The sequence below is a fragment of the Lepisma saccharinum genome, chromosome 4 (assembly GCF_977018435.1).
Source record: "Lepisma saccharinum chromosome 4, izLepSacc3.1, whole genome shotgun sequence".
Classification (NCBI taxonomy): domain Eukaryota; kingdom Metazoa; phylum Arthropoda; class Insecta; order Zygentoma; family Lepismatidae; genus Lepisma; species Lepisma saccharinum.
This window is the reverse complement of record NC_139232.1, coordinates 4,685,774-4,713,613: the sequence shown is the minus strand read 5'-3', so window position 1 is coordinate 4,713,613 and position 27,840 is coordinate 4,685,774. Positions and strand designations below refer to the sequence as shown.

Sequence of the window (27,840 nt, the reverse complement as noted above, 5' to 3'; positions counted from 1 at the left end):
AAGAGGCCAAAGAGAGGCAGCTGACGGCAGTGAGATCTCGTCGATATTCAAAGCAGTTTGGTATGAGCTTGGAAGAATACGCATGGTCCATTTACTCAGCCTACCGCAATCTGTCTGCCCGTTATGTAGAACCAGAGATAGTGAATTTAATTATCTCTCAGCTTCCATAGAGAGCCCGCAGCCTGAGTTTGGCTAATTCTCCTCGAACTGTACGACAGCTTGCTGATTTTTTGAAAAGATTCGAAATGCTTGAAGAGCAGGACAGTTGGAAGCCTGTGTGGAATAGGGAAGGTGCAGGCCAGGGAAATGCTCCTAGACAAAATAGAATTGGAAACCAACAACCCAGAGTCAGACAAGTTATGCAGAACCAGAGGAATGGATATTCCAATTACAACAGACGACGTAATCCTCCGAGAAGGGATGGCAGGAACAACTAGGCACGTGGGCCGCGTCGTTCCAGATCTGATCCAGAAGACCATTCCCGTGACTCTTCACGTAACGCCTCAACCCAGTAACTTCAGAGCGACGGCGCGTCCGTTTGAACCTTCTGCTTCACGTTTGACGAACGAGCAACGTCAAAGCGTCGACATAACAAGAGACTTTTGTTGGGCACCATCGACTAGTGCTAATCCGAGTGGTATGCAGTCGGATTTAGCCAGTCACCCAACGTGAATTCTTCGTTCCCGATCACGGTTGGGCTAAAATCTTGTACTTCTCTGGGAACCGATGACAGCGTTATAAATAGTGAAGATAATCATCTTTTTGTTGTGCTGACTCTCAATGAAGGAGAACAAAGTTTAGATAGAGCACTACAACGGGCAGTTAGAAAGGCTCCGTTAATTAAAGCAACTGTAACAGGCGTCGATTTTATTTGTGTTCTGGACACTGGAAGCGAATGTAATCTCATGAGCTACGCCATTTGGAAGAAGATTAAAGAGAAGCTGCCTTCATTGCAGTTACAAACATGTCCAGATGTTAGGCTGACTGATTTCACTGGGAGAAACAAAACTAGAGTTGTGGGATGTAGACAAGTATATCTGGAGATTGCTGGAAGAAATTTATTGGAGGACATGTTTGTCTTGAAAGGTCTCGAAGCTGACTTTATTTTGGGCTACCCATTCCTCAGGAAATATGAAGCAGGAATTGACCTACAGCGCGAGAAGTTATCCCTCACCGTAGACGGAGTTCCGGTAGAGCAGGACCTCGTGAATAATGGATCTTCGAAAGGGACGTATGTAGGAAGTGTCCGTGGAGATTCCCATGTCGATCAGTGGACGGCTAGTCCTGACGACATTCTGCAGAAGGTCAATGCGAATGAGATTTTATGCGAAAGGGGTAGAAGCCAATTGAAAGAAGTCTTATTGAAGCATAGAGATGTATTTTCCGAGAGACCAGGTACTATTAAAAACTTCCAGTGTGAGATTGAACTCACCACCACAGAACCTGTGTATCGATCTCCATATCCCATACCTATAGCAAAAAGGAAACTCCTGGAGGAAGAATTAGAAAAGTGGAGACAATGGGGTGTTATATTGCCTTGTAATTCCCCTTACTTGAACCCTTTAATTGTAGTCGACAAGCCTGACGGTACAGTACGCCCATGCATTGACTTCAGAAATTTGAATAAAATTGTACGTGTTCCACGAAATTCAGTTGAGCCCATTTCGGATGCCTTACAAAAATTTAAAGGTACTCGTTATTTTACAAATCTGGATCTGGCTTCTGGATATTTACAGATCCCTGTAAAAACTGACTGCCAACCATGTACTGCCTTCTCCTATAAAGGACGTCAGTGGATGTTTGCTCGAATGCCTTTTGGTATCTCTAGTGCTGTGTCAATTTTCATAGCTGCCGTGCATGCTGTATTTGGTCCTGAAACCGAAGAGTATCTAACTCAATATATGGATGACTTGCTGATTTTCGACAAAGAACTCTCCAAGCATCTCGAACATCTGGACGAAGTGTTGCAGCGACTCCAAGAAGTGGGGATGACTGTAAAGCTGCGAAAGTGCGAATTTGTCAAAGAGGAAATCACCTACCTGGGTCACATTGCTTCTGGAGATGCGATCAAAATCCAACCAGACAAAAATTCAGCCGTTAAGTTATTTCCTAAACCTAAAACTAGAAAGAATGTTCGGAAATTTCTTGGCCTCGCCGGGTGCAATGGATTTGCGCCAAAATCGCTTGTTTTGCGCCAATGAACAAATTGTAAATATTAGTGCCACAGTATCTTTTGCACCAACAATGTTTTCCGCCACTCTTGAATGTCTAGCCGAGCTAAGAATTGTATAGGTTGGCAATCCTGTCTCTCAAGGGCAACGACTGATCGTGGCTTTCGTCTACCTCCCTGTGTTTCACCTCAACGTTACACGTTTCATTACACCAGGGTCCGGTCGACCATGGAACTGCTCGCAGAGGCATCGAATAGAGGTAAGAATCTAATAAGTAAGGACAATTATAAATTCAGGAAAGCTTACGCATATTCAGATGGACGTGTTCGGTGGCGTTGCACAAACAAGTCGTGTACAGCAATAATAATTACGAACAGTAGTCTTGAACCGAAAAGAATATGCGTTGACTTTGAACAAGGGATTCACAGTGCCATTAATGAAGTATGGTGTGGGAGATGTGTTATAGTAGGATGTAGGTTTCACCTATGCCAAGCCTGGTGGCGAAAAATGAAAAACCTAGGTCTTTCGAAAATCTACAAGGAAAGAGGTCCCGAAGGTAAATGGCTCAATTATATTTTTGGTTTGTCTTACTTACCTCCCCACGATGTCTCTGATTGCTTCGCAATTGACATGTTCGAAGATAAGCCATCAGATGAGAAAATTACAAAGTTCTGTGATTATTTGGTAGAAAACTATATTGCAGAAGATTCTACGTACCCCCCACACATATGGGCAGATTTTTCTGCCTCGGCCTATCGCACAACAAATGCATGTGAAGCCTTTCACAGTAAACTGAATGCCATGTTTTACACCAACCATCCAGATATTTTCAAATTTGTACATGGATTGATTAACCTCCAGACCGACACTTACCTTAAAATAAATGGCCTCGAAAAACCCGCTCGTAAGAGGAGCGTTTTAAGAGAAAAATACCTCAAAATTGAATCTTACATTGATCAATATAATCGCAAAGCAATTACATGCATGCATTACGTGAAATTGATCTCACATGCCACAAAGGTTCCATTGTAAGAAACTGCAGTTTGACAAGTGCAATTTTGTATACTTATGGTTGGTGGTGCATAATTTTTAACCACGCCATCTCGGTGACAGTCCGCAGCCTGTTTAAGTCGGACGGAAAATCATCCTTGCCAACCTAAGTCATTGAATTACGATTTTCTGTAGTGGCGCAAAACCATGTTCGGAAAGATAAGAATCCGGTAATTATTGGCGCAAAACCAAACCATTTTCCAGAGTGATTGGCGCAAAGCCGTGCACCCCGCCTCGCCAACTGGAGGCGGAAGTGCATTGAAAATTTTGCAGCTAAATCTGAACCGCTCACCAAGCTGTTAGGTAAAAATCAACGTTGGATTTGGGGAGACGAGGAAGAACAAAGTTTCCAGCTACTGAAGAATGAACTTGTAAGAGATGCTGAATTAGCACAGCCTGATTTTGAACAGGAATTCTGTATCCAATGCGATGCTTCTGGGAAAGGATTGTGTAGTATTATTTTCCAAATGGATGGTGAAGAGAGAAAGGTCATTCAGTATGCAAGCCGAAAACTGAAGGAGAACGAACGCCATTACTCCATCCATGAGTTAGAATGTTTGGCCATCATCTTTGGAGTTGATAAGTATGCTGTTTATTTGAAAGGTAGGCCCTTCACTATCTACAGTGATCATAAAGGGTTGGTATGGTTACAAGACGCCCGTAACTGGAACGGTCGTTTGACTCGCTGGTCTTTAAAACTCCAACAGTACCAGTATAAAATAGTATACGTCTCTGGTCGCCGAAACGATCTGGCAGATATTTTATCTCTGTATCCTGCTGATGATATACCCCAGATTCATCCTGAAAATAGCCAGCAGACATTCAGAATAAACTACCTGTGGGCCGAAAGAGGAGAAATAGATGACGTCGACAAGTGGAGAGAGGCACAATCTGAAGATGAATTCTGCAAAAATTTACTCCAATCTCTAAATTCTCAGGAACCTAACCTCAGATTGCATCGTTCCTATCGCATTCAGGAAGGGATTTTATTTAAGAAAGGATCGGATAATCAGTTTCTTTGGAAATTGTGTGTTCCAGTGGTAATGAAGCAACCTCTCTTGAAAGTAATTCATGATGAAGCTGGACATTTTGGAGTATCCAAGACAATGAAGCGACTTGCAGTACGATACTTCTGGAAGGGCATGAAGGATGACGTGATACAGTTCATCCGAGATTGTGAAATTTGTGCCCAGAGTAAACCAGACAAATTGGGGATACTCAAGGAGACCCTTCATATCAATCCCAAGCAACCTCATGAGATGCTTTCCCTGGACTTGATTGGGAAGCTTCCTCGGTCTAATGGATACCAGTACATCTTGAGCCTTATTGATGTGGGTACACGTTTTGTCTCCGCATATGCTTTACGGACTGCCAGCACCACAGAAATTATAAACACGCTTCAGAGAGGATATTTTGCTCACTATCCAAACGTTACGTTTACCCTGAGCGACAGAGGAGCTCAGTTTACCTCTAAGCAGTGGCACGAATTTACCAAAAAGCTTGGTATCCATCACGTTTGCACAACAGCTTACAATCCAAAGGGGAACATGGTAGAACGAGCAAATCAAGAGATAGTCAGATTACTTCGTTTGTTTTGTTATCGAGAACATCAGACTTGGTCTCGATACATATCAAAAGTTGTTTGGTTAATTAATTATTCTATTTCTGAGATCACTGGATATTCACCTGCTGAACTATTCTTCAATCATCCTATACCCAGATAAATCCTAACCCATTTCAATTGGCCCGAACGGGAAGAAGCCCAACCGGATTGGAAGTCCAAATTATTCTTAGCCCAAGTCAGGGAGAAGAAGAAACTATCGAAAAATATAAAACAGAAGGGAAACGCCAAGACAGTGACAGTTGGAGACTTCGTGATGGTTAAAAACCATTCCTTAAGCTCCTCACTAGATAGAACCATTCAAAAGTTATTTATGTTGTGGATAGGACATTATCTAGTGGACAAAGTGGAAAATAATGTTGTGACATTGCTAATTCCAAGGACTAAAGAATTATATGGTAAGGTTAACTTGGATAACCTAAAACTGGTGCGTTTTTCGGAGGATAAAAAGAATGACTTTGTACTTCAAAACTAAGTTTCCTCCAGTTAGATGACTTCCTTCCTGAAACTTAGTTTCCGAAAGGAAGGGGCAGATGATATGATCCACATTTTTATGTGACGTCACCAGTAGAAGATATGTCACTAATGTATTTATTTTTGTAAAAGAAAGCGTAATTTCTTTGTTATTATATGTAATATTGCACCCTGTTTGTAATATATATATTTTGTTTATCGTTTATTGTATTTTATGCTACATTATGGGTAATTTAATGTATCTTTGTTTGCAAGAGTGCACTATACGAATTTGTATTTCTAAAGATGTATAGATGTCAGTTTTGTTGATAGTATCCTTTTGTAGATAGTGAATGATTCATCTGTACTTTAATCTATGTTCTCGAAAATAGTATAAAAGCGAGGATGTCGCGTAAGAATCAACACACTTTTTCGCCACGGATCGACGAAGCTTTTAAACTTAAAAGGAACTCCTCGGTGTTGTACATACATCTTGGTATGGTAGTTCGGGGCGCAAGCTAGGCCTATGTGATCATAGGTACGCCGATAGCCATGCATTGATGATATGCACAATACTGCAACCATTCTACGTCAAATAATAAAGTTAGCCTAAGGATTAATTTTGAAATAAAAGGCTAAAGAGCAAATATTGACTCAGTTATCATTGTATATCTCTTGGTGTGGTAGTTCGGTGCGAAAGCTAGGTCTATGTGATCATAGGCTTGCCGATAGCCACGCATTGAGTTTATGCGTTTTAATTGAGTCAATTCATCGACAAAGCGAAATCCTCGCCTTCGTCTCAAGTATAGTTGCATTATAATTGCAATAAATAAAGAATAAAACTTTTCAGTTTATAGATGCTGGCAGTAATGTGGTTTTATTTCTCCGTGCTGTGAATAATGTCTTTGCCTAACACTATCCCTGTACCTGAGAGGAGTCTGTGTACTTCACCGAGTCTCATCGTTCACCGCGGAGTATTATTAAGTTAATATTAATAGTAAAATAATACGACGCGTGAAGTAATTGTGCTTAGAACGTGTCATCTTTGCCAACATCTCTTCCGTACCGTCTCTATAACATCCCGTATTCGTGTCTGAAGAGTTTGCATATCATTAACTTGTGAACTAAACACTGTGTCCTTAACTTAACCCCATAAATAAAGTCAAGAGGGGTTATGTCCGGCGAACGCAGTGGCCATGATATGGGACCGTCTCTAGCGATTCATATGTCTTCTGATTCAACTGGCAAACAGTTAACTCCCAGTGTGGCGGTGCGCCATCTTGTTGAAACACTACCCGTGGTTGAAATTCCTGTAACTGAGGCGCAACAGTCTCGTCACTCACTGCAGGTCTTCCGCTTCTTGCCTTATCACCAACAGTGCCAGTCTCTTTAAACTTTACGTACCATTCTTTGATGCTCTTCACAACTGGCGGATCTCGACCTTAGACCCTTTTGAACTCTCTCTGAACTGTAACAGGTGACCGTGTTTCATGAGACCATAAATCACATTGCGCTTTCTCCTGCATAGACGTCATTAAGAGAGCAGCACTTCTAAATTACGCTACCTGAAACACAAGAGAAAAAGAAATCAGACAAGAGAATAAGAATCAGACAAAACAAAGAAATGGAAAAAACTTGTTGTATTGCACTACTTATTGCCATAGCTTCTATTTGCCTATCTACTGTGGAAGTTGAGATATAAATATTCATAATCAGGGAAAGACTTTATGCTCACCCTACAGCTGATCGAAATTCATCGTCAGCTGTGCTAGGTGTACGGGCCAGACGTTATGAGCAAGCAGATGGTGCGTCGTTGATGCATCACATTTACTGAAGGCCGGCAAAATGTGCATGACGACGAGCGCAGCAGCAGCAGTCATTTCCCGCAGGTTTGTCGGTCGTTGTTGCACGACATTGTTACCAAACGCCTCTTGTTCCGGAAATTGTGTGCCCCGTGAGTGCCGAAACAACTGACGCCCAAACACAAAGGAAAACGCATGGGCACGGTGCTGACATTTCTGCAGCGTTACCATGATGATGACGATTTTCTCAACCGGATCATCAAAGGGGATGAAACGTGGATTGAATGCAGCACCCCAGAAAGCAAGGAGCAGTCCATGCATTGGCGTCACAGTGGATCTCCATGCAGGACGAAGTTCAAACAGACTGTGTCGGCGCGAAAAGTGACGTGCACGGTGCTCTGGGACAGACAAGGCATTCTGCTCATCGAGTTTCTGCCCAGAGGTGAGACTGTGAACGCTAACCGTTACTGTGGAACACTGGGGTCATTGCGACGAGACATTCAGAATAAGCGACGCGGTAAGATCAGTGTCAGGGTGATCTTGCTGCACGACAATGCGAAGCCGCATATGGCTAACCCTTCTGGACAGGTTCCGTTTGAGGTGTTCGATTATGCATCGTACAGCCCGGATCTCGCTCCCAGTGATTACCACCTGTTCTTGAATCTGAAGAAGTTCCTGCCCGGTGAACATTTTCACAGCGACGAAGAGGTTCAGAAGGCTGTCACACAGTGGTTCGGCGCCCAGGCGGCGGACTTCTACGAAGCAGGTATACAGCAGTTGGTCCCACGTTATGACAAGTGCCTGGATTCCGGCGGGACAATTGGACAATTGCTGTATCTGTGGCAATAAATCATTGAATGAAGTAATGTTTCCTTTTTGTGCACGACCCCAGGGAATCTTACTTTCTGGATGTGCCTAATATATTAAGCTCACATCCGTAGCTTCCTGTTTGAAATTATCACTATTTCATGTTAGATTTCTTCCGATAACAGGAAAGCGATTTCATAGTGACTGAAGGGAAGGTGTACTTTTAACTGTGAGGGCGTTGGTTTTCTTCGCAAGCAGTCAGAATGATGGTAATCTAAAAATGGAAAACTCACGCTGCAACAAGCATCACACTCGGACCTTGGCGATCATTTGTGCATTTTTCTTGCGTCACGTTTTGAACAATTTTGGCTTGTTGCGAATGTCCGTAAACTCACATGTGATAAACAAGATTCAATTTTTGACCCCTTGATGGCATCGAACCCAGCTAGCGCACCACTGCAAGGAGAGCTGTGGGCAATGGGGGACTGGATCATAGTGCCGGTCCTTTCGTGTACCTTCCTTGTCATTCCTCACCTTTCCAATTACATAATTTCCGTACCCACAGAAAAGTAAATGTATCAGCCAAAACAAAAAAAAATGCATAAAGACTGCAGCTGAGACCAAGTGTTTAAGTGCATCATGGATAAAGGTGTAGGAAGATTCGTTAAAGTCCAGCTCGACATAGAAATACATCACATGATGAATTTTGGAGTTACCTTTACAAGTAATACAGGAAAATGCATCAAAGTGTAAACCCGATTCTTGGCAAAGGCTACAAAACGCTGTGAAGTATATCATTAAGATTTGGTACATTCAGTTTTCCGTGTGTAGTAAGTTCTACTTTCTGTGGTCCTCTTCCCTTGTTCTATTTTTCAATATTTTCGAACATTTCTTTTTTATCTGTAGATTTTTTCTCTTTCTAAGAGACGCGGTAGCTCAGTTGGTAGAGCATCTGACTATCAAGCAGAAGACCAGGGTTTGAATCCCGGGGCAGGTGGTCTGGACCAGGATTTTTTTCAGTCTTTCTGCCCAGCATTGAGGCCCACCCAGTCTCGTATCAATGGATACCTGGGGGAAACCTTGGGGGGTAAAGGCGGCCGGGCGTGAAGCTGACCACATCATCCCAACTATATCCGAGATCAAGAGTATGTGAAGCTCTATACCTCCACATCAACCCTTATTCCTTCATGACATGTGTGCGCACGCACAGGGATACCTTACAGTTGTATCTACTAATTTTTCTCTTTCTTCTGTCTTTACATTTTCCTTCGTCTACGAGGATATCTTTTTGACAAGAACTTCGACATTTCTCGCTGTAATTTTACCAAATCCTGAACGAAACTCTGCATTCATTATTCTTCTAGGACACCACAAAAGCTATATGTCAGTGCAGGCTGTAAAAAGCTGCTATTACCTTCAACGTCTACCTTTCACCGAGATGATTTAAGCACGTTCATTCATTGCTGACGGTTTCCCCTATACAATTAACAACTTGTTGCTCGCATGGTACGAACGAATCAGAAATTTGTCATTAACTGTCATGATTATTCGAACCTGACAGGTGGTCGATATAAAAAAATTGGAATCTTTTTCGCAATCTAACCGAATCTAATTTTCACGACCTGGTACTTGAGGAGTGAAAAACATTTCTCGACTGGACATTCTAGTTTTAAAGGACACCTTTCAATAAACAGAGCAAATAACAGTATACGCCAATAGTCATTAGCATCGATTAACGTATGCATGTATGTCTGCAAATGGTCGAAGGTCAGTTGGAAAATAGGAAAACGTTTAGCCTGTTTTGCATTTTCTCATAAAATCACGTTTTGTGGTTGGATACCTAGAAAGGCGTAGCCAAAGCTGACCAAGATTTTACTTTTATTCAGAATCGTGAGGGCGATGGGAAAAACGTGTCCTTTGCTATGAATACAAAATGTGTATGACGGAAGATATTCTAAGATAGAATCTGTGGACAGCAAACGAAAGCTATGGAAATGTTATCCAATGTATCTGTGAATGCATTATTATGACCTACTAATGGGATATATCTCAATGAAATTGCAGATGCTTCACTGCTCTGAAGTGCAAAAAGGACATTTTATTATAATAGCTACAGTTGCAATATTTTTATTAGAAGTTTACGCTTCAGATGTACAATACTCCCAATTTAATTGCTTTGAAACCATTCCGATTTGCAGATGCATATACAGGGTGTTCATACTAAAAGTATATCGTGGATATTTATTTGACGGGGTACTCTTAGGCTGAATACACTGTAGAACGTCCGTGAACTTCGGTTAAGATAATAAAAATACACTTTTTACATACATTCCGCAAAACGTTTTAACAAACGTTCTGGTGACTCTTTGCATTAATGATGTATAAAATCCATACAAACTACAGGGTGACCCATACGTCCGCTGATAGTAGCATTTTTTCACCTCTTCATTGCTAAAGAGGCTCTGCCTCTTGGACTCACAACCAGGATATTCCTCTGTTGGGCTGGTGTTATGTCATCCGTGTATGTGTGTGATTGTCCCTTCATCCATCTTATCCCCATCGCCGCGATTAACCAAAAGTGGAAGAAGTGCGACGTTAAATAAACTAAATCAATCATAATCCTTCACCTCTTTATTGACTTTCATAGTAGCCACTTGAGTATTGCAGTAGTTATGTTCTTACCGAGTAAAAGCTTTCGAAAAGCACCTGTAAGGCACATTTAGCATCTTTAAATTTGAATAAGAGATAAAGGGTACAATAAATAGAGATGCATTTACCAGGTATGTGTTTTCGTATTTCAGCATTACTGTTTGCATCATGATCATAGAGTGATGGTGTTGATTTATTTCCGGAACAATTCCCAAGCAACGTACCTCCATATTCACAAGGTAATCGCAAGTTGAATAAGAGGGTTGAAGAGGCTTTTTCCTTAATGGATATTTAAAGTTCGCTTCACATTGGCTTACACTTGTTGCCACAGAAGAAAATATTCTTGCAGATCAATGTTTTGTACGCTCATCAACAAAATCAATACAAAAAGCTTCCTGTGAGCATGACATAGCCTATAGCAAGTCTACAAATTATGCAGAAAAAAAACATATAAGACATATAAGCTTCACTTCGATATCTAACTGTACATGATCCCAATAGGCGTATAGAATAAATGCTTATTTGTCAATTGACTTGTTCGTTAGTTCAAGCGCCACCAATTTTCAGTACGATAAGCTTTTATGGGTAACGATCAGATATACCGGAAACACATTTCTTGAAATTTACAGGAGAAAAGACGAGAAAGTATTGCGTTGGTGCGAATGAAATGTCCGGCCCAGGTGCCTCATTGCCAAAGGCCAAAAAATTAAAACTACAATACCTGGTTAATCAAAATAGTCGCTGTCTGCAGCCACACACTTTTGTCATCGCTCAGCCAACAATTGGATTCCATGGCGAAAGAAGTCTGGAGTCTGCGAAGCAAAGAACTCCTCAACGGCATGTTGCACCGCCCGATCATCAGCGAAGGTCTTCCCTGTCAGGAAGTGATCGAGATGCCGGAAGAGATGGTAGTCAGTGGGAGAGAGGTCGGGAGAATATGCTGGATGAGGAAGGGTTTCATATTGCAACTCATGGAGAGCCTGCTCCATCCTTTGCGCGACACGTGAGCAAGCATTGTCGTGCAACATGAGGATACTATGTCTGTGGACCATTGCTGGATGCTTCCGGAGAAGTTTTCGGTGAATTTCATGGAGTTCAGCACTGTAACGATCTCCATTGATGGTTTCACCTCGCCTGAGAAAGACAAGATGGATCACACCCACCATAGACCACGATACCAGCAACAGAACTTTCCGTGGGTGGAGAGGTGGTTTCGGAGACCACCCTGGACGTTGATCACGATCCAACCATTGTCCTGATCGTTTACGATTGTCATAGCAGATCCATTTTTCATCTGAAGTGACAATCCGATGCAGGAAACCATCCCGGTTATTCCTTACACTCAGAGAACTGCACACCTCCAGACGGCAAGTCTTGTTGGCCGGTGTCAAATCATGTGGTACCCATGAGTCCAACTTTTTCACTTTACCGATCGCACGGAGCCGCCGAACGACAGTGGTATGGTGTATGCCTAACTCGTCTGCAATGGCACGAACACTTTTCCGAGGGTCCGCTTGCACGGCGTTCCTGAGAAGCTCATCCAAACATGATGTTGGTCGATGGCCACGGGAGTCATTTTGTAATGCTGTGTCACCGGAACGAAATTTGACAAACCAGCGGCGAATGGTGCGTTCATCTACCATTCCTGGCCCAAATGCACTGTTAGTGTTTTTGGCGGCTTGCCGAGCAGAATGTCCCAGTTTGAATTCGTAAAGACAAATCACTCGCAATTGTGTGTTCTCCATGGTGCACTTTCAGATGACCCTGTTCAGCAACACACTTCCTGCTGACTGTCTGGGTGCTCCAGTCTGTTTGCTGGACGTATACAGAGTTTATGACGTTAGACGCCTGACCTCAGTCAATCCCTGTGTTGTGTTGTTGAGGTGAGTTTCCCACCAGACGTCAAAGCGGGCATTTCATTCGCACCAACCCAATACTTACGGAATTTAGTTCTTGTGGACTTTCTGAAGCTGGGAAAAGTGTTTTCTCGAATTGTGCAAGTTATTCGGCCTGTAAAGAAGGTATTTTTCGACATTCATGTATCTCCGTTGCACGATAGCTCGTGCCACCATTGCCGTTGACTACGTGAATCAAATGTTCCGTGCGTTCGATTACGTAACCCCCTGTCAGTGTAGCAACCACGCGGTAGTTTTACAAGATGAGGTGTGAGCGGGATTTTTTTTTTCCAATTTAATTTTCTATGTTTGCCTAACCTAACTGAACCTAACCTAACCTTCCGTGAATGGTTTGTGGAGCAATTTTCGCTTAAAAACCTTTTGTGAATAGTTTGTGCGGCATTTATCGGTTCATAAGTTTGGAAACACTGCATATCAGCTGACGATAGACAACGTGAGTCAAAATGTGGACGCCAATTAGCAACGACCAATAAATACTTATAATGTTAAAAATAACGCTTTTTTCATTGAAAAAGAAGTAATCCCTAGTTGAAAAATGTTCCGCTATGCATATGAGGTAAGTAGAAATGAATTTTATTTCAAAATAAACGATTTAAATGTATTTCCGGTGTATCTAACTGGTATCCTTTTATGCGCAGTAAATGTGAACGTTATCGAAAATAGAAGTCAGTTTCTAATATACGATTTCATGCTTCGACGTGTACAAGTGTGTATTTTTTAACCTCGCCCACCTACCCCCGAAAGCTCCCCGGAGCATCGTAGCGCGAAAGCTGTTTTTGTGCCTTGAATATTGAGAATGAAGGCATGTCAACAATGTGTTGTTTTTTCGAACTATCCTTACGGAAATGGTGGCAGGTGGAAAACAAAAGAAACTTCATTTTCAGGTTTGTTTTCGCACAAAACCACTTGCTGCGTTGCTCCCAACATCGTGCGTTCCTCTTCGTCGGCAGTAAAGCGAGGTTATTTGGAGCGCTTCGGGACGCTTTTCAACATATTTGTAAAACGTGCATTCACATCCTGTCAGATTTTTTTCGTGCGTTAATGACATGTTTTTTTGTTGTTTTTTTTGTTCATTCGAAGTGCTTCTTGAATGATTAAGTGTCAATCATATTGTGTATGGAGCTGCGAACGGTTCAATGCTATTAGCGAAGTTAGTCCATAACCATTATCTAGAGAAACATATTTTTCGATTAGAAAAGTGACAAGTGCTAAATCTGCGTAATCTAGATTACTGCAAATAGACAGGCAACACTGCAGCAGGAGTGGAAACTAGCCGGTCTTCGTGGCTGAGTGGTTATCACAACGCGCTACGACGCCTGAAGTTTCGGGTTCAAATCCCGGTCTGGGCATGGGTGTTCTTTTCGAGTGTCCGTTCATCAATTTCACTATATCATCACTCATACTCATCGTCGCGATTAGTCAAAAGCGGCGGTAAATAACCAAAAATCAAATCAAGGTGTGGGAAATATTAAAACGATAATGTTCCTCTTCGATATATATCACCATGCCATGAAGGCATATTCAGGGAATGTGGAGGTAGGGCCTCGCACATTCTTGATCTCGGCCATTTTTGAGGTTATGTGATCACCACACTTCGGTCGCCTTAACCCCCCAGGGTTGCTACAGGATTTGAGGCTGGGTGAGCCCAAGATCCGATTTATGCGGGGACAATACGTTAAAAATTCCTACCTTAGTTCACCCACCCCGGGAATCGAACATGGGTCTCTCGTGAAGCAGAGACGCCCCACCGACGACCAAAGCGGCATAACTGACCAAAATACCCTAAATACTACCCAAATACTGACAAATCTAATTTATAGCATACAATAAATCTGCATTTAAAAAAATAAACTGCGATTTCATTTAGAAGTCCCACTCGTAATGGGCCCTGGAAAAAGTGTTATAAAAATCTTAATAAAAGAGGATATGAAACCAAATTTGTACATGACATACCTTTATGGTTGAGAAATGAATGTACATTACAATAAGTGCTGGAAGCGACCTCCCCCCACCTGTATATACAGTTCAACACGGCGCTGCATGTTCGTGAATGTTCTCACGTAACTTGTCGCTGAAAGGCCAGGGATATTGCAGTATAGATCCACCAAGCTTTCTGAAACCTCGGAAAATATGCGAACTAACCGGCCTCCCCCACCCCCTTCTCTCACCCCCGGTGTTTGCTCTGGTTCTGGTCGGGCAAGGACCTTCCCACTTCCGCTGACACAGTGTTGCTAATTTTACTCTCTTCAAGAATTCGAGGAGTATTGTTGATGTGCGTAGACTTGTTTTTGAGTAAGTGTAAAATGTCGAAAGTTGTGCACAGCAGTGAGCGAAATTTGCTACTACGAATCATCGAGAAGTGTGAAGAAGAGAAAAGAGACGGGTGGAATTATCCTCGCGATCAACCCCTAAAGAGAGCAGTATATCTAACGGGACGGTCGGAGTCATTGCTTAAAAAACTGAAAAGAGAGAAAAAAGATTTACAAACCCCTGACCAGAAATTGTCAACTCCTGGTAAACGGAGACGTGCTCGACAAAATAAGATTGTCATTGACGACATGGATAAGTGTATATTGCGAAGGAAAATCCATGAAATGTACGCAGTGAAAAGAGAAGTTCCTACAATATTGAAACTTTTAGCTATTGCTAAGGAAGAAATTAATTATCAGGGGGGGCGAGAAACATTACGGAAAATTATGAAACAGATAGGCTTTAAATTTAAAAAATGTAGAAACTCTCGCTTAGCTCTGGTTGAACGAAGCAACATTGTGGTTTGGAGAGCAAGATATCTTCGTGCGATCAACAGATTCCGCAACGAAGGGAGGCCTGTTGTTTACATTGATGAAACTTGGATTCATCCTAATTACAAAGTAAAAAAATGTTGGCAGAGTGAAGATGTGTCAGGTGTCTTCACAAACGACAGTCCGGGGCAGAGACTTATCATAAGTCACGCCGGGGGTTCCATGGGGTTTATTCAAACGCCCTTAATATATTTCAGGCCAAAACCACTTCTGGCGATTACCATAACGAAATGAATTCCGAGAACTTCGAGAAGTGGTTGGAACAGAAACTTATTCCGAATCTCCCACCTAGATCTGTCATTGTTATGGATAATGCCTCCTACCACTCAATTCAAACCAATAAAGCCCCGAACACAAAAAGTAAGAAACTAGAGATTCAAGAATGGCTATTAAAAAATAACATCACTTTCGATATCGAACAAACAAAGCCCGAATTGTTGCTGAAAGTAAAAAATAATCTTCCCGATCCGGTATATCGAGCTGACACAATTTTGAAAACCCACGGCCACCACGTCCTTCGACTTCCACCATATCACTGCGACTTGAACCCGATCGAGTACATATGGGGCACCATAAAGCGAAGAGTTGCCTCACGAAACGTAAGTTCAAATTTGAGAGAAATAAGGGCTCTTACCGAAAGTGCAATTGACAGTGTCACAGTGCCGGAATGGGAATGTATGTGCCAACATGCCATCCGTTTGGAAAAAGAATACCAGAAGAATGATGGAATTCTCGAAGATGAAGTTCAAACTTTGATTATAAACCTGGAATCGGGTTCCGAAAGTAGCGATGTAAATAGCGACAGTGACAGCGAAAGTTCGAATTCGGACCTCTCCGGCATAGACACCTTATAATCTGCCTTCAGGCCAACCGGAGGCAAAAACCCAAAAGTAAGTTGCTTTTTTTTACATATTTTTTTTTATATTGTTTACATAATTTAGAACATTAATGTTATGTGTTTAAATTGTTGATATCCTTCTGCGAGACAGCTGGCGTTTTTAACTTTAGTGTCCCCCTCCCTCCTCTCTCTTATGCTATGTTATTTGAATTACCACATCTAGAAACGAAACTTAATATTCGGCTTGCATATTTGTTTACTTGCAAACCTTTCACGGCACACGCCCACTTCTAGATTTGGCAACACAGGGGGAAAACACGTGTTTCTGCCATCCCTTCCCTTGCCCCAGAGTTCCCGAGCTCCCCTCCTAAACATTCGACACTAGCGCCACTTGTTTCTGGCCAGGGTTTCAAATAAGTTGGTGTATCTATACACGTGGTTCAGTGATGAAGCGTGGTTCCACTTGTCAGCGTGAACTCACAAAACACACGTTTATGGAGTAGTGACAACCAGCATGCAATCGTTGAGGAACCCCTTCATTCACAGAAGGTGGGCGTGTTCTGTGCATTATCACAGCGGCGTGTAATGTGTACCAGGTATTGTTTAATGACTTTGTGAACCAGTTGGATGACGAGGATGTGACACTTGGCTGGTACCAGCAAGATGGGGCAACATGCCACACGTCTGACGCGAGTATGGCTGCGGTGGAATCATTTTTCCCTGACCGAGTGATTTCGAAAGGATTATGACCGCAAGGTCACCGCACTTGACCCCCCATGACTTTTTTTCTGTGGGGTCACCTTAAAGGTAGTGTGTACAAGAACAAACCACGCACCATCGACGAGTTAAGTGAGAACATCCGCCGTGAAATCCAGGCAGTCACGCCGAATACTCTGGCAGCAACATTCACGAACATGCAGCGCCGTGTCGAACTGTGTATACAGGTGGGGGGAGGTCGCTTCCAGCACTTCTTGTACTGTACCTTCTTTTCTCAACCATAAAGGTATGTCATATACAAATTTGGTTTCATATCCTCTTTTATGAAGATTTTTATAACACTTTTTCCAGGGCCCATTACAAGTGGGACACTCTGTATATCATATGGTCTCCATATAAGTTCAAATTAAATTTTAACTATGTTAATGTACGAGTATGTTTCATTTTTTCAGACATAATCAGTTTTGCTTTGGTTTGGTTGTTCGGTAGGGAGTCTGACTGTTACTCTGCAGACTAGGTTCGATTCCAGTTGTTCTAGTGGGAATTATTCCTACGTTTCACTGCATAAAGCTCTTGGACACACACAGCCCCATATGGGGCAATCTTGTGGAGAAAAGGCGGCTTAAGCCTGCTCACCACATCATCTCCACTATAGTCAAGACCGAAAAGATGTGATTCCCTAACTGTGCACCCCCAATTTGCCTTCATGAGACAGAGCAAGTAAAAATTGAAAGAAGGAAGCAATATTAATGATCGAGAAAGAAATGCTGTCATCATTACAAATTGTATCAATTACGTACAATATTTTCAAACTTCCATTATTATACAAATTCGAATATTGAATTATGGAATTTAAAATTCGTCAGAGTGCGTAATTTGCTCACTGTAACCCACCCTTAACATCGACACTGTATATAGACAAAATAAAAATAATAAACAATGAAATATATGAAAAATATGTCTATTTCTGTAAATACGATGACTTCGAGCACACTTTTTAGTTCTAAAACAGCTTTGTTTCATGTGAGGTACTGAGGAAAACGTATGCTCTTTTAAATAATTCGAAATATCTTTTAAAAATCCACTTTCAATTACGTTCCTATGATAAAATGTTTCTTATTCTTATTTATTAAGAAAATTGAATTTGCTAAAATAAATTACATCGGCGAGTAGTAAATGCGTATTTATTTTGCTCAAGAAAAACCAAGATGAAAAAAATATTTTGGAGAATAGACGTATTTATTTACCCTTACAAAACCTAGACGGTAAAATTACTTTGGAGAGTAGAAAATAGGTACTTATTTGCCCCTAATACAAAACCTCACTAATTCTTTTTTTTAACAGAGTCACCTCTAATAAAACGTGCTAACTCTTAATTCTGTAATCTTTCTGTTTGAGTGACTTTCCGAACAGTGCGATCCATGAGTATTACCGTGCAAATTGTCCATCGCCATGTTCTTGCACTTTATTTGACCCAACAAGAGCTTCAAGAAAACTCGAAACAAGCTGTTGACAAGTTCTGCACCAGCATTCATAAATATCCATCGCTTAAAAACACATATGATGGAAGAGAAAAATTAATAAAAATTGTAATGGACAATTTGCACGATAATACTAATCGATACCACTGTACATCAATTGACAGAGAACAATGTCAAAATTTCCCACTTGTCATTATGTACCACGCATGAATTCCCGCCGGTTTCTTCGTTCGAACAAATTGTGAATGTTCACATGAGTTCCGGTACAGAAATAGAACAAGCTCTATTATCTCAAAGAATCACAGGAACTAACTTTCAAACACGATAAAAATGAGTTGCTAAACTTCTTTTTCTACTTATTCTTTCATTCTTGCTTCTCTTTCCGATAATTCCTTCGCGGGTTTTCGTTCTCTCCACATCTACTTCGCGCCACTTTCTCCCGCGTTTAATCCTCCATGATTTCTCCTTTTGTACTTACGCTCAAACCTAATCCTCTTCCCAGAAAGTTTTTTTTTCGCATTTATTCGAGTTCATGGTTCGTGACAGAATAAATAAATGTCACTGTCAACCGTAAATTTGTGCTGCATGGCTGCATACACAGAAGGGGGAAAGTGTAGTTTTTGGAGGGCTTGTAGCTTCGCAATGATGCTTCAAGGAAGAAACATTAATAATAACAAGTATCCACCTCAATGTTCTCTAAGTTGCAACTAAGCTGTAAAAAAGGCCCATTTACTCATATTCAACACGCTCAACCTCAACTGCATAAAGCAGGATCTACCATACAGAGGCACAGTGAAAGCAAGCTGTGATCAGAGTCCATTATTCTAGGAAAATAGTTACGAATTCAAAAGAAGAAACTTAGATCTTTTCCTTTTTATTTTAACAGTGCAGAGTACTTTTATAGAATTGTACAATGATTTTCCATATGTTGAATTTTTACATACACTCTTACAATTATCAAACACGTAACATTATCTTTAGTATTACAAAACATTAAAAAAAAAACAATACAAAGAAAGGGATTAGTCAAGTAAACAATGAATGTTCGGGAGGCATAGTGACCTAGTTTCAATTCATGTTATCAACACACCTGGGCAAATATCTCTTCAACGAAGTTACATGGCAACGTTTGTGCTTAGACGGGTTGTTGACCTCCACTGCCAGCACACTGGCAGGAGTGAGAAATCGTATTATCCGATAAGGTCCCGAGTATTTTAGTTGCAGTGACCTTGTAGTCTGTTCGGGGCCAGAAGAAACAAGTTGAGATTTTATCAAGACCAAATCGCCTATTGCGAAGGGTACTCTCGTAAACTTAGGTGAATAAAGGCGATTCCTTTTTTCCCAAGATTTCTGCATGTTTTCAAGAGCAGATTTCCATTTTAATTCTAGTTGTTCTTTTGACAATTGATCATTTTCTGAGTGTAATTGCCATCGAACTTCCAAGGGATCGAAAAATACACGCCCCATAAATAATTCTGACGGAGTGTTACCAGTAGCATAGCTTTCTGAACAATTAATAGAATATTGTATTTCTTTCAATCCTTTCATCCACTCATTTTGTCTGTCGTGAAAATACGCTCGAAGAGAAGTTTTTAAAACTTTAATATATCTCTCCGCTAAATTGCTCTGAGGATTATATTCGGTGCATGTAATATGTTTAATTCCAAAATTGTACAAAAATGATGTGAAATATTGCGAGACAAAGTAAGAGGCATTGTCACTAACCACTTCCATGCACAAACCGCTGTTCATAAACAACTCGTAAAGCTTATCAACTATAACTCTGGAGTTCAAAACTCTTAACCCTTCCAAATGAACAAATTTGGTTGCAGCATCAACTATTAATAAAAGATATTTACAATTCTTAGACCGTGGCAATGGTCCCACAATATCTACATGATATCTTTGGCTGGGTATCGTTATTACACGTGAACATAAAATGTTAACAGGATTCTCATTTCGTTGCTTTCTGACACAAGTCGCAGGTTTGACAGAACTCTTTAACCATGGAATTCATATTGTCCCAAGTAAAATGTTTCTGTACTCTTTTCAAGGTTTTAAACCAACCACAATGTGCTCCACTATAAATATTGTTGTGAAAATACTTAATCAAGGATTTTTGAGTGTTACTAGGTACACAAATTCTATAAGGCATCCCCGATACTTTTGTTTTTTTGTACAAAACATCCTTGACCATTTTATAATCTTTTACATCTTTATTTTGTCGAATATTATCTATTATAGGTTTCAAGATTTCGTCTTTGTATTGTTCGCCCGACAAAATATTACTATACAAAGGATGAGACCACATTGTCAAATTGAGGTTTGTGCGCTCTTCCAAATCATGCGTCTCTGTCTCAAAATTCTTATTATCATACATCCTGGACAATAAATCAGAACATACGTTATTTTTAGCAGGAATATGTTCCATTTCGAAACTAAATGATAACAACTTTTCCAAATAACGAGCATATTTAGTGAACTTTGTTGCCCGCTTGATCATCCAAGCAACACTCATGCTATCTACTTGAATTTTAAATGGCCTAGCTCTCAAATAATAATGAAACTTATCCAAAGCTAACATTAAGCTCCATAATTCAATATCATATATCGTACGATTTTTATCTCGATCTTTCAAACGTTTCGAGTGAAAAAACACAGGACGTAAATTACCAAATTCGTCCTCTTGAAGCAGGATAGCTCCATAGCCTGTCAAACTACCGTCGGTTTGGACAACAAAATCTTTATTCATATCAGGCAATTTAAGTACATCATGTTGTTCAAAAAGAAGTTTAATATGATCCAGAGCGTTTTGTTCTAAAGATCCCCATTTAAACTACACATTCTTTTTCTTTAAGTCATTAAGAGGGGCTACAACTTGTTGGAAATTAGGTATAAATTTCGCAAAATATTCTAAAAAGCCCAATAGTTTCATCAAAGCTCTTAAATTTCTAGGAGGACTGATATTATGAATAGCTTCTACTCTTTTTGGGTCTAGTTGCAAGTTTCCCTGAGAAATTTTAAAACCTAGGAAAAATATTTCATCCTGCATGAATTGACTTTTAGAAGGAGAAATTGTAACACCATATTTACGTAATATATCTAGTACAATTTTGAGATGTTTCAAATGACTGGCTTTATCTGGGCTAAAGATTATCAAATCATCACAATACCAAAATAAAAATTCTCCTTTAAGATGACCAAACATAATTTGCATAACTCTCGCTAGTGCACTTGGACCTACGCTTAAACCAAATGGTAAGGTACGATATTGCCATTGTCCCGACTGTGAGACGAAGGCTGTTACTTTCTTACTTTCTTCATTAATTGGGATTTGATTGAATGCCCGTTTAAAATCAAGAACAGAAAAAACTGTGCCCTGACTTATTTTAGACAAACTTTCTTCCAAAACACATGGAGGATAAGCGTCAAACATAATATGTCGGTTAACCTCTGAATAATTTACGACAAGACGTTTGGTGTTGTTTTTAGAGTCAATCAGGAAACAAGGACTAGCATACGGGCTGTTAGAAGGTTCAATTACATTTTGGGCTAACAAGTCCGATATTATAGCTTCTAGTTCTTTCTCCTTCTCGGCATTCAATAAATAAGGGGCTGATCTAACTGGCACATTATCTTTCATGTAAATATGGTACACAAAATCTTTTATAACCCCAATCTTATCACAAATGACATCACGAAATTGATTCTTACACTCACCAAGTTGATGTGCAAAATAGTTCTCGTCTTGCGATGTCACATCAGGAACCGTCTCCCGAGTAGGTGGATTCTTCCAATTTCCATCTCTGGATCTCTCACTGGGTACAGCAGTCTTCTTGCCTAGTTGTCGTCCTGGTCCTCTTCTTGATGCATTTGAAGAAAACTTGTTAGTAGTACGATCATTGAAACGGGATTTCACTGTAGAAGTAGAAGGGGGATTTTCCTGAAAAACACGTCCAGTATTAAAAATGCTGTCACAGTTCCACATAATAGGAAATTTTTGAGGCAGGGTTTCAAATTCTAACAAGGCTTTGTCCATACGAAACACCATCTTCGTTCTGATATGAAACTTTACTCCCAATATCACATTTACAGGTAACGTCGGAGACACATACAGTTCCACTGGCCACGTGAGGGGCCCCAGTTGAACAGGCACACGCACTACTTGCGTCAACTTTAACTGTTCATCGTTCCCTAAGATGACGTTTAGATTCTTTTCTCTTACTTCCACTTTACAAATTTGTTGAATGCGTTCTAAAAATCCTTGGCTTATAAAATTTTCAGAACACCCTGTATCTAAACACAGCGGAGTTGGAATGTTAGCCAATTTTCCTTCGACAAACAAGGCTTTTACTTTAACGGAAAGGTCTCTATTGTTATATTGAGGCATCATATAAGTGTTCTTATACTTCGAAAAACTTTGTTTTTGCTGGGGAACTACAGGAAGGCACTGATTGTTTCTTAATGAATTCCCATCTCTAACCGAATTCCCAGTTTGTGTCCTACTAAAGTTCTTACATTCCATGAAATATTCACGACAAAGATAAGCATGTTTTTGAAATATCTTAAGTTTATTTCTCAACTCGTGAATTGAAGTAGGAGTGTCCGAAAATAACAATTGTTGAGACAGAGAGGGATGAAGTCTATCAATCATGAGTCCAACGAACTCTTCTTCTGAAAATTTCACTCGCAATATCTTGGCTCCTCTTAACCTAGTATCCAGGAAATCCACCGGGTCTTCTGAAATTTCTTGCTTTCTTAATACCTTTTCAGATATTAAACTATGCACACTTAGACTGTTACAAAATTGTTTTACAATACTGTCTAGAAATACGTCCCACTTGGAACCTTGTTGAATATGTTGTAACCATATTTTACTAATTCTACATTGAACTTTAGATATTACAGCAATCAAAATATCTTTTACCGGAAACATTTTCTTTTCTATAAGCATTTGAACGGAATACAAAAATCTAAAGATATTTTCAGCCTTTTCATCGTTCAAATTGGGAATATTTCGCAGAAAGTCATTCAAAGTATATTGTGCCATATTATTAGACAACTTATTCATAGCTCTTCCAGAGAATACGGAAGTACAGTAGGAATCGTCGTCAGAAAACGATTCAGCAGAAAAATCTATTAAATTCTGGGACGGTCTTTTATTCACCCAACATGGTTTATGGGGAAATCTACTATAAGTCTGTTTGACTGAAGTTTCCTCCTTTCGGACATCACCAAATTGCAAAGGAGGTTTTGGCAAGGCAGGTGAAAACGGGTTTAATGACTGACCTTCATAATGTGTGGAACTTATAGGTAAGCCCTGGTACATAGTGCAGTCACGAGCAAGTGGCAGCAATGTGTCTGGCACACCAGTCAAGTCAACCGTGTGGAAGGGATTGCCGGTCGCATGACTCATCTTTAATGCTTTCGAACAACCAACTATCCACCTTCTGATTTTCAAATTTGATCAAACCAATCTGCAATTAAAGATACTATCAATTACAAATATTCGTAACAAAAATTTCCCAGAACTAGAACCACGCTCTCTTGCAACTAAGCTGTAAAAAAGGCCCATTTACTCATATTCAACACGCTCAACCTCAACTGCATAAAGCAGGATCTACCATACAGAGGCACAGTGAAAGCAAGCTGTGATCAGAGTCCATTATTCTAGGAAAATAGTTACGAATTCAAAAGAAGAAACTTAGATCTTTTCCTTTTTATTTTAACAGTGCAGAGTACTTTTATAGAATTGTAACAATCAAAACGTAAATAAATTCCCTTTCTTTATATATCCATAATCACACAACTGTATGATATGCAACTGAAATTTATATTCTACAACTTAAATTGACAAGTAATTAGGGGTCAATGCGTGTATAGTGAATGCGGCCATACGACCGAGAATTCTAAGAATAGGTTCCTCAATTCCCAAAATAATATTAATTTAATTAGAAGTTAGAATAACAAAAACCTAATATAGGGTAAAGAAATGAACAAATAAACTATAGAATTTTAAAGGAACCACACTACGTAAATTCCCCATCATATCGCCACACTTACCATATACGTTTACAGTCAGAGCTACACCGCTCTTTCCCCCGTGACCGATGCCTCAAGACAAAACGTGCTCGTTTCCTCGTGGCGGCTCTGAGCATAACAGCCAATCAGATCCAGGCATGACATCAGTTGCAATGTTACCAGCACATTCAATGCATTTGTGGGCAGAGGGTTATAAAGTGTTGAGAACATTTATTGGTGTTGTATAGTTATATACCATGACTACACTAGTAGAAGTTACCTTAAAATGTAGAATTTAAATTTGGATATCTTGCATGAAATTGAATAATAATTATATGTTTTTTTATTAAGCTTTGCTTTTCTGTCTCTTTTGGCCAGGATTGTGAAAGATTTAGGAATTTTAAATAAATTCAATTCCGGTCCAGGAGAGAAAATAAGCACGCGCAATAGGTTCTGGACCGTAAAAAAACCTTCTAATCTGCAATGTATTTCAATTCCGTCCAGGAATCTTTCTCCAGGAACTATTTAAATTCGGTCCAGGTACCTTTTTTCCGGATCAATTTAAAAACGGTCCAGCAATCTTTTTCAAGGATCAATTTAATTAAATACAGTCCAAGTTCCGTATTGAAATGATACAATACGCAAGTTGGACCAAAGTTCTGGTCATGTTACTGAACCCAATAGAACCCATTCCAATTTATGTCTTCCTGGATCTCTAATAACCCTGCTTTCGTCTAATCGCGACAATGAGGATGAATTCTGATTGCAAGGGATACTCTCAAAGATCACCCATGCTCAGGCGGGGACTCGAACACGTGAACTTCCCGCAGATAATAATTATAAATTGCTATATTTAAAAACTATATCATTAATTTAGATTAATACTTTTAAAACGGCCATGTACATTTTACGGTAGTTCATGGCAGCGGAAATTGACGGTCATTGACCGTAATTTTCCGACACTTCTTACAGTAGAATAGGGCCTATATGACGGAATATTACAATTGTTTTATGAATAGACTATATCAGTTTCAGATAAATAATATAATATAGGATTTTCACGATAGCTTTCTGAAAGTGCTGTACTATTATTGGAGGCAAGGTATTATCCTAAAATATTTAGTGCATGTGCCGGCCTCACTTCTACATACTTCACCGGCCACCGGTCCCATACACAGGCCGAAATCTCAGGAGAAAATTTGTTATGCTTCCCCCAGGAGACCCGTGTCCCATAGCGGGAGCCTAACGCCTGACGGCTTACACTTCACTGCCACGGTGCGGAACACACGCGCACACACACATTTATTTATTTTATTTATTTATTATTACCTTCAACATACATATATATTATTTTATGAATGAATCTAGATGTATTACCGAGTCTTCGTTGTCTTCAGGTTGGAATGACATTCTGTATAATGAAGTGATACCGGGAATATATCCAATTATGCACTCTTAGGTTGGTCTCTTGTCAATTGAATAGTTTTATTATACTCCATCCCCGGAATTTATGGAGCAAGGCCGCGCATAACGGCAGTGAAAGGAGGGCGGTCAAGTGGGCAGAGCGAAGCAGTGCACTCTGCTGCGAAGACTGGTAACTACAGTCGCCCATCCCCCACTTCACGCAATCCCATTCCCTCTCACGTGTTCATTGGTGGAGTCGTCTCGCGTCACTACTTACGCAGACACTTGTTTTCGTTCGCCAGCTCCAGAGATAGTTTGGACAGAATATAAGCGTCCTCATTCGTCGCAATTAATCTGGAAGTGCAGAGAAAGCCAAGCAGTGTTTCGGCTTACACCCTTGGCATGGCTAAAGGAAGTATCATTGCGACGAATTGATTGGCCATGAAAATTCTGAACTTTGCAACGTAACGTATGTTACGATATCTTAGTTCAGTCTAAAATATATTACTAATACATTTTATGAAAGTAAAGGTTAGGTAAAGATAGCCGTGTCATGAACGCACGGCTCCACATGTTCACGATCTCGGACATTTGTGGAGGTGATGTGATCAGCATCATGCTATGGTTACTTTTTTATCCTTCAGCGTTGCATCCAGGTTCCCATTTATAAGAGGTTAGGTGAACCCCAGAACCGTTCTATGGAGTAAAAGTTTCCATTTGAAGTCCCTATTCCTGGAATCGAACCAGATCTTCCGCGTGGCAGTCAGACGCCCTAATTTCAATTTCTATTTTTCCATTCCCACTTGCAAAATTCAAAGTTGAGTATGTGCATGAGTATGTGCATGTGTGTGTGTGCGAGTAAGTTTGATGATTGGTCGATATTTTCAGTTTCATTTTTTCCTTCAAATTTTGAATACGAAATAATAAATCATGACGGCTCGAAGCTATAACCGAGATGCCCCTTTTGTAATTCAAACATAACGAGTTCCAATTTGTCATGTGCAATATTGCCGTGTCATGTCTCCGTTTAAGGAAAGATAAACGTTCCAATATGAAGGCGGGAATTTCTCTGTTGCCTCTCCCTTCTGTGCTAATAGGTTTTAGGTCGATCTGGTGATTGCTGTGTCAGGAATATCACGATAGCTAATCAATTACTCTTCAATTTAATATGCACTAGGTCAATCTCCGTGGTAGTGTAGCTAGCGTAGCGCGCTGGATAGCAAGGCGTCCTAGGTTCGAATCCTGAGCAAAGCCTGTACGTTTCATTGCGTTTGTCCATTCATTTCCTGAATTCATGCTCAATGGGTCATGGGTTCGATACCTGGTGGAGGCACATAGGGGTTCGGATCTCACTTTAAACTGTACGTCCAGTCCCGATTAGCCTTAATGTGCATGAAGTGGAATTAAAACACCAAATCAATCAATCGCTTCATACTCATAGTCGCGATTAATTTAGAAGAGTAGAAAACTTAGAACAGTAACAATAAATACAAAATATATATTATGTTATTCCCTCAGTTTCGGTACCCCCTATGGAATCTGTGGAGCAGGGCCACGCATAACGGTACAGAAGGGGAGAAAGCGAATGGGCTTGCGAAGCAGAGCACACTGCTGCAAACGGTTGGTAGCTGTACCCGCGTTTTCTATGCGCTCACTTCAACTCTCTTGGTCATTTCACTCGCCAGTCACTACTTGCGCAGAGACTTGTTTTCCTTCGCTTGCTCCAGAGATTCCCGGGACACGGTGTAGTTCTTCGTAAACAGTATTTATATTTGTCTCCACGTGGTTGTTTAGGAAAAACAAAAATCATCAACATGTCTATATTAATCATTATAATTCTGAATTATGTACAAGGTCGAAGCAATGACGCAAGAGGGTGTTTAGACAGAACATAAATTTATGTCAGAAATACGCACCTCTAGCATTAAACCATTTGTCCCACGTTTTGACAAGCCACGTTGATAGAAGTTCTTTGGTAGCTGGGTTACAATTTCTGTCTGCCTCCTCTACGTCAGCGCCCGTATCGAAACTGTATTTTTACCAATCACGTGGAAGTCACATAGCAAAGGTCCGGACTACAAGGAGGGTGCTGCACGGTCTCCCAATTGA

The 27,840-nt window shown here is 40.4% G+C and overlaps 2 protein-coding genes across 3 annotated transcripts in view; both read left to right on the top strand.

The window, feature by feature from the left end:
- The window catches only part of LOC145987082 (prohormone-1-like), a 154,031-nt gene that overhangs the window by 42,598 nt on the left and 83,593 nt on the right, over positions 1–27,840 (top strand). The gene's annotated exons all lie outside the window — the stretch shown is intronic.
- LOC145986830 (uncharacterized) lies at positions 15,501–16,124 on the top strand. Its single transcript, XM_083121303.1, has one exon. It carries the CDS (start codon positions 15,501–15,503, stop codon positions 16,122–16,124), a length of 624 nt encoding a protein of 207 aa, XP_082977429.1.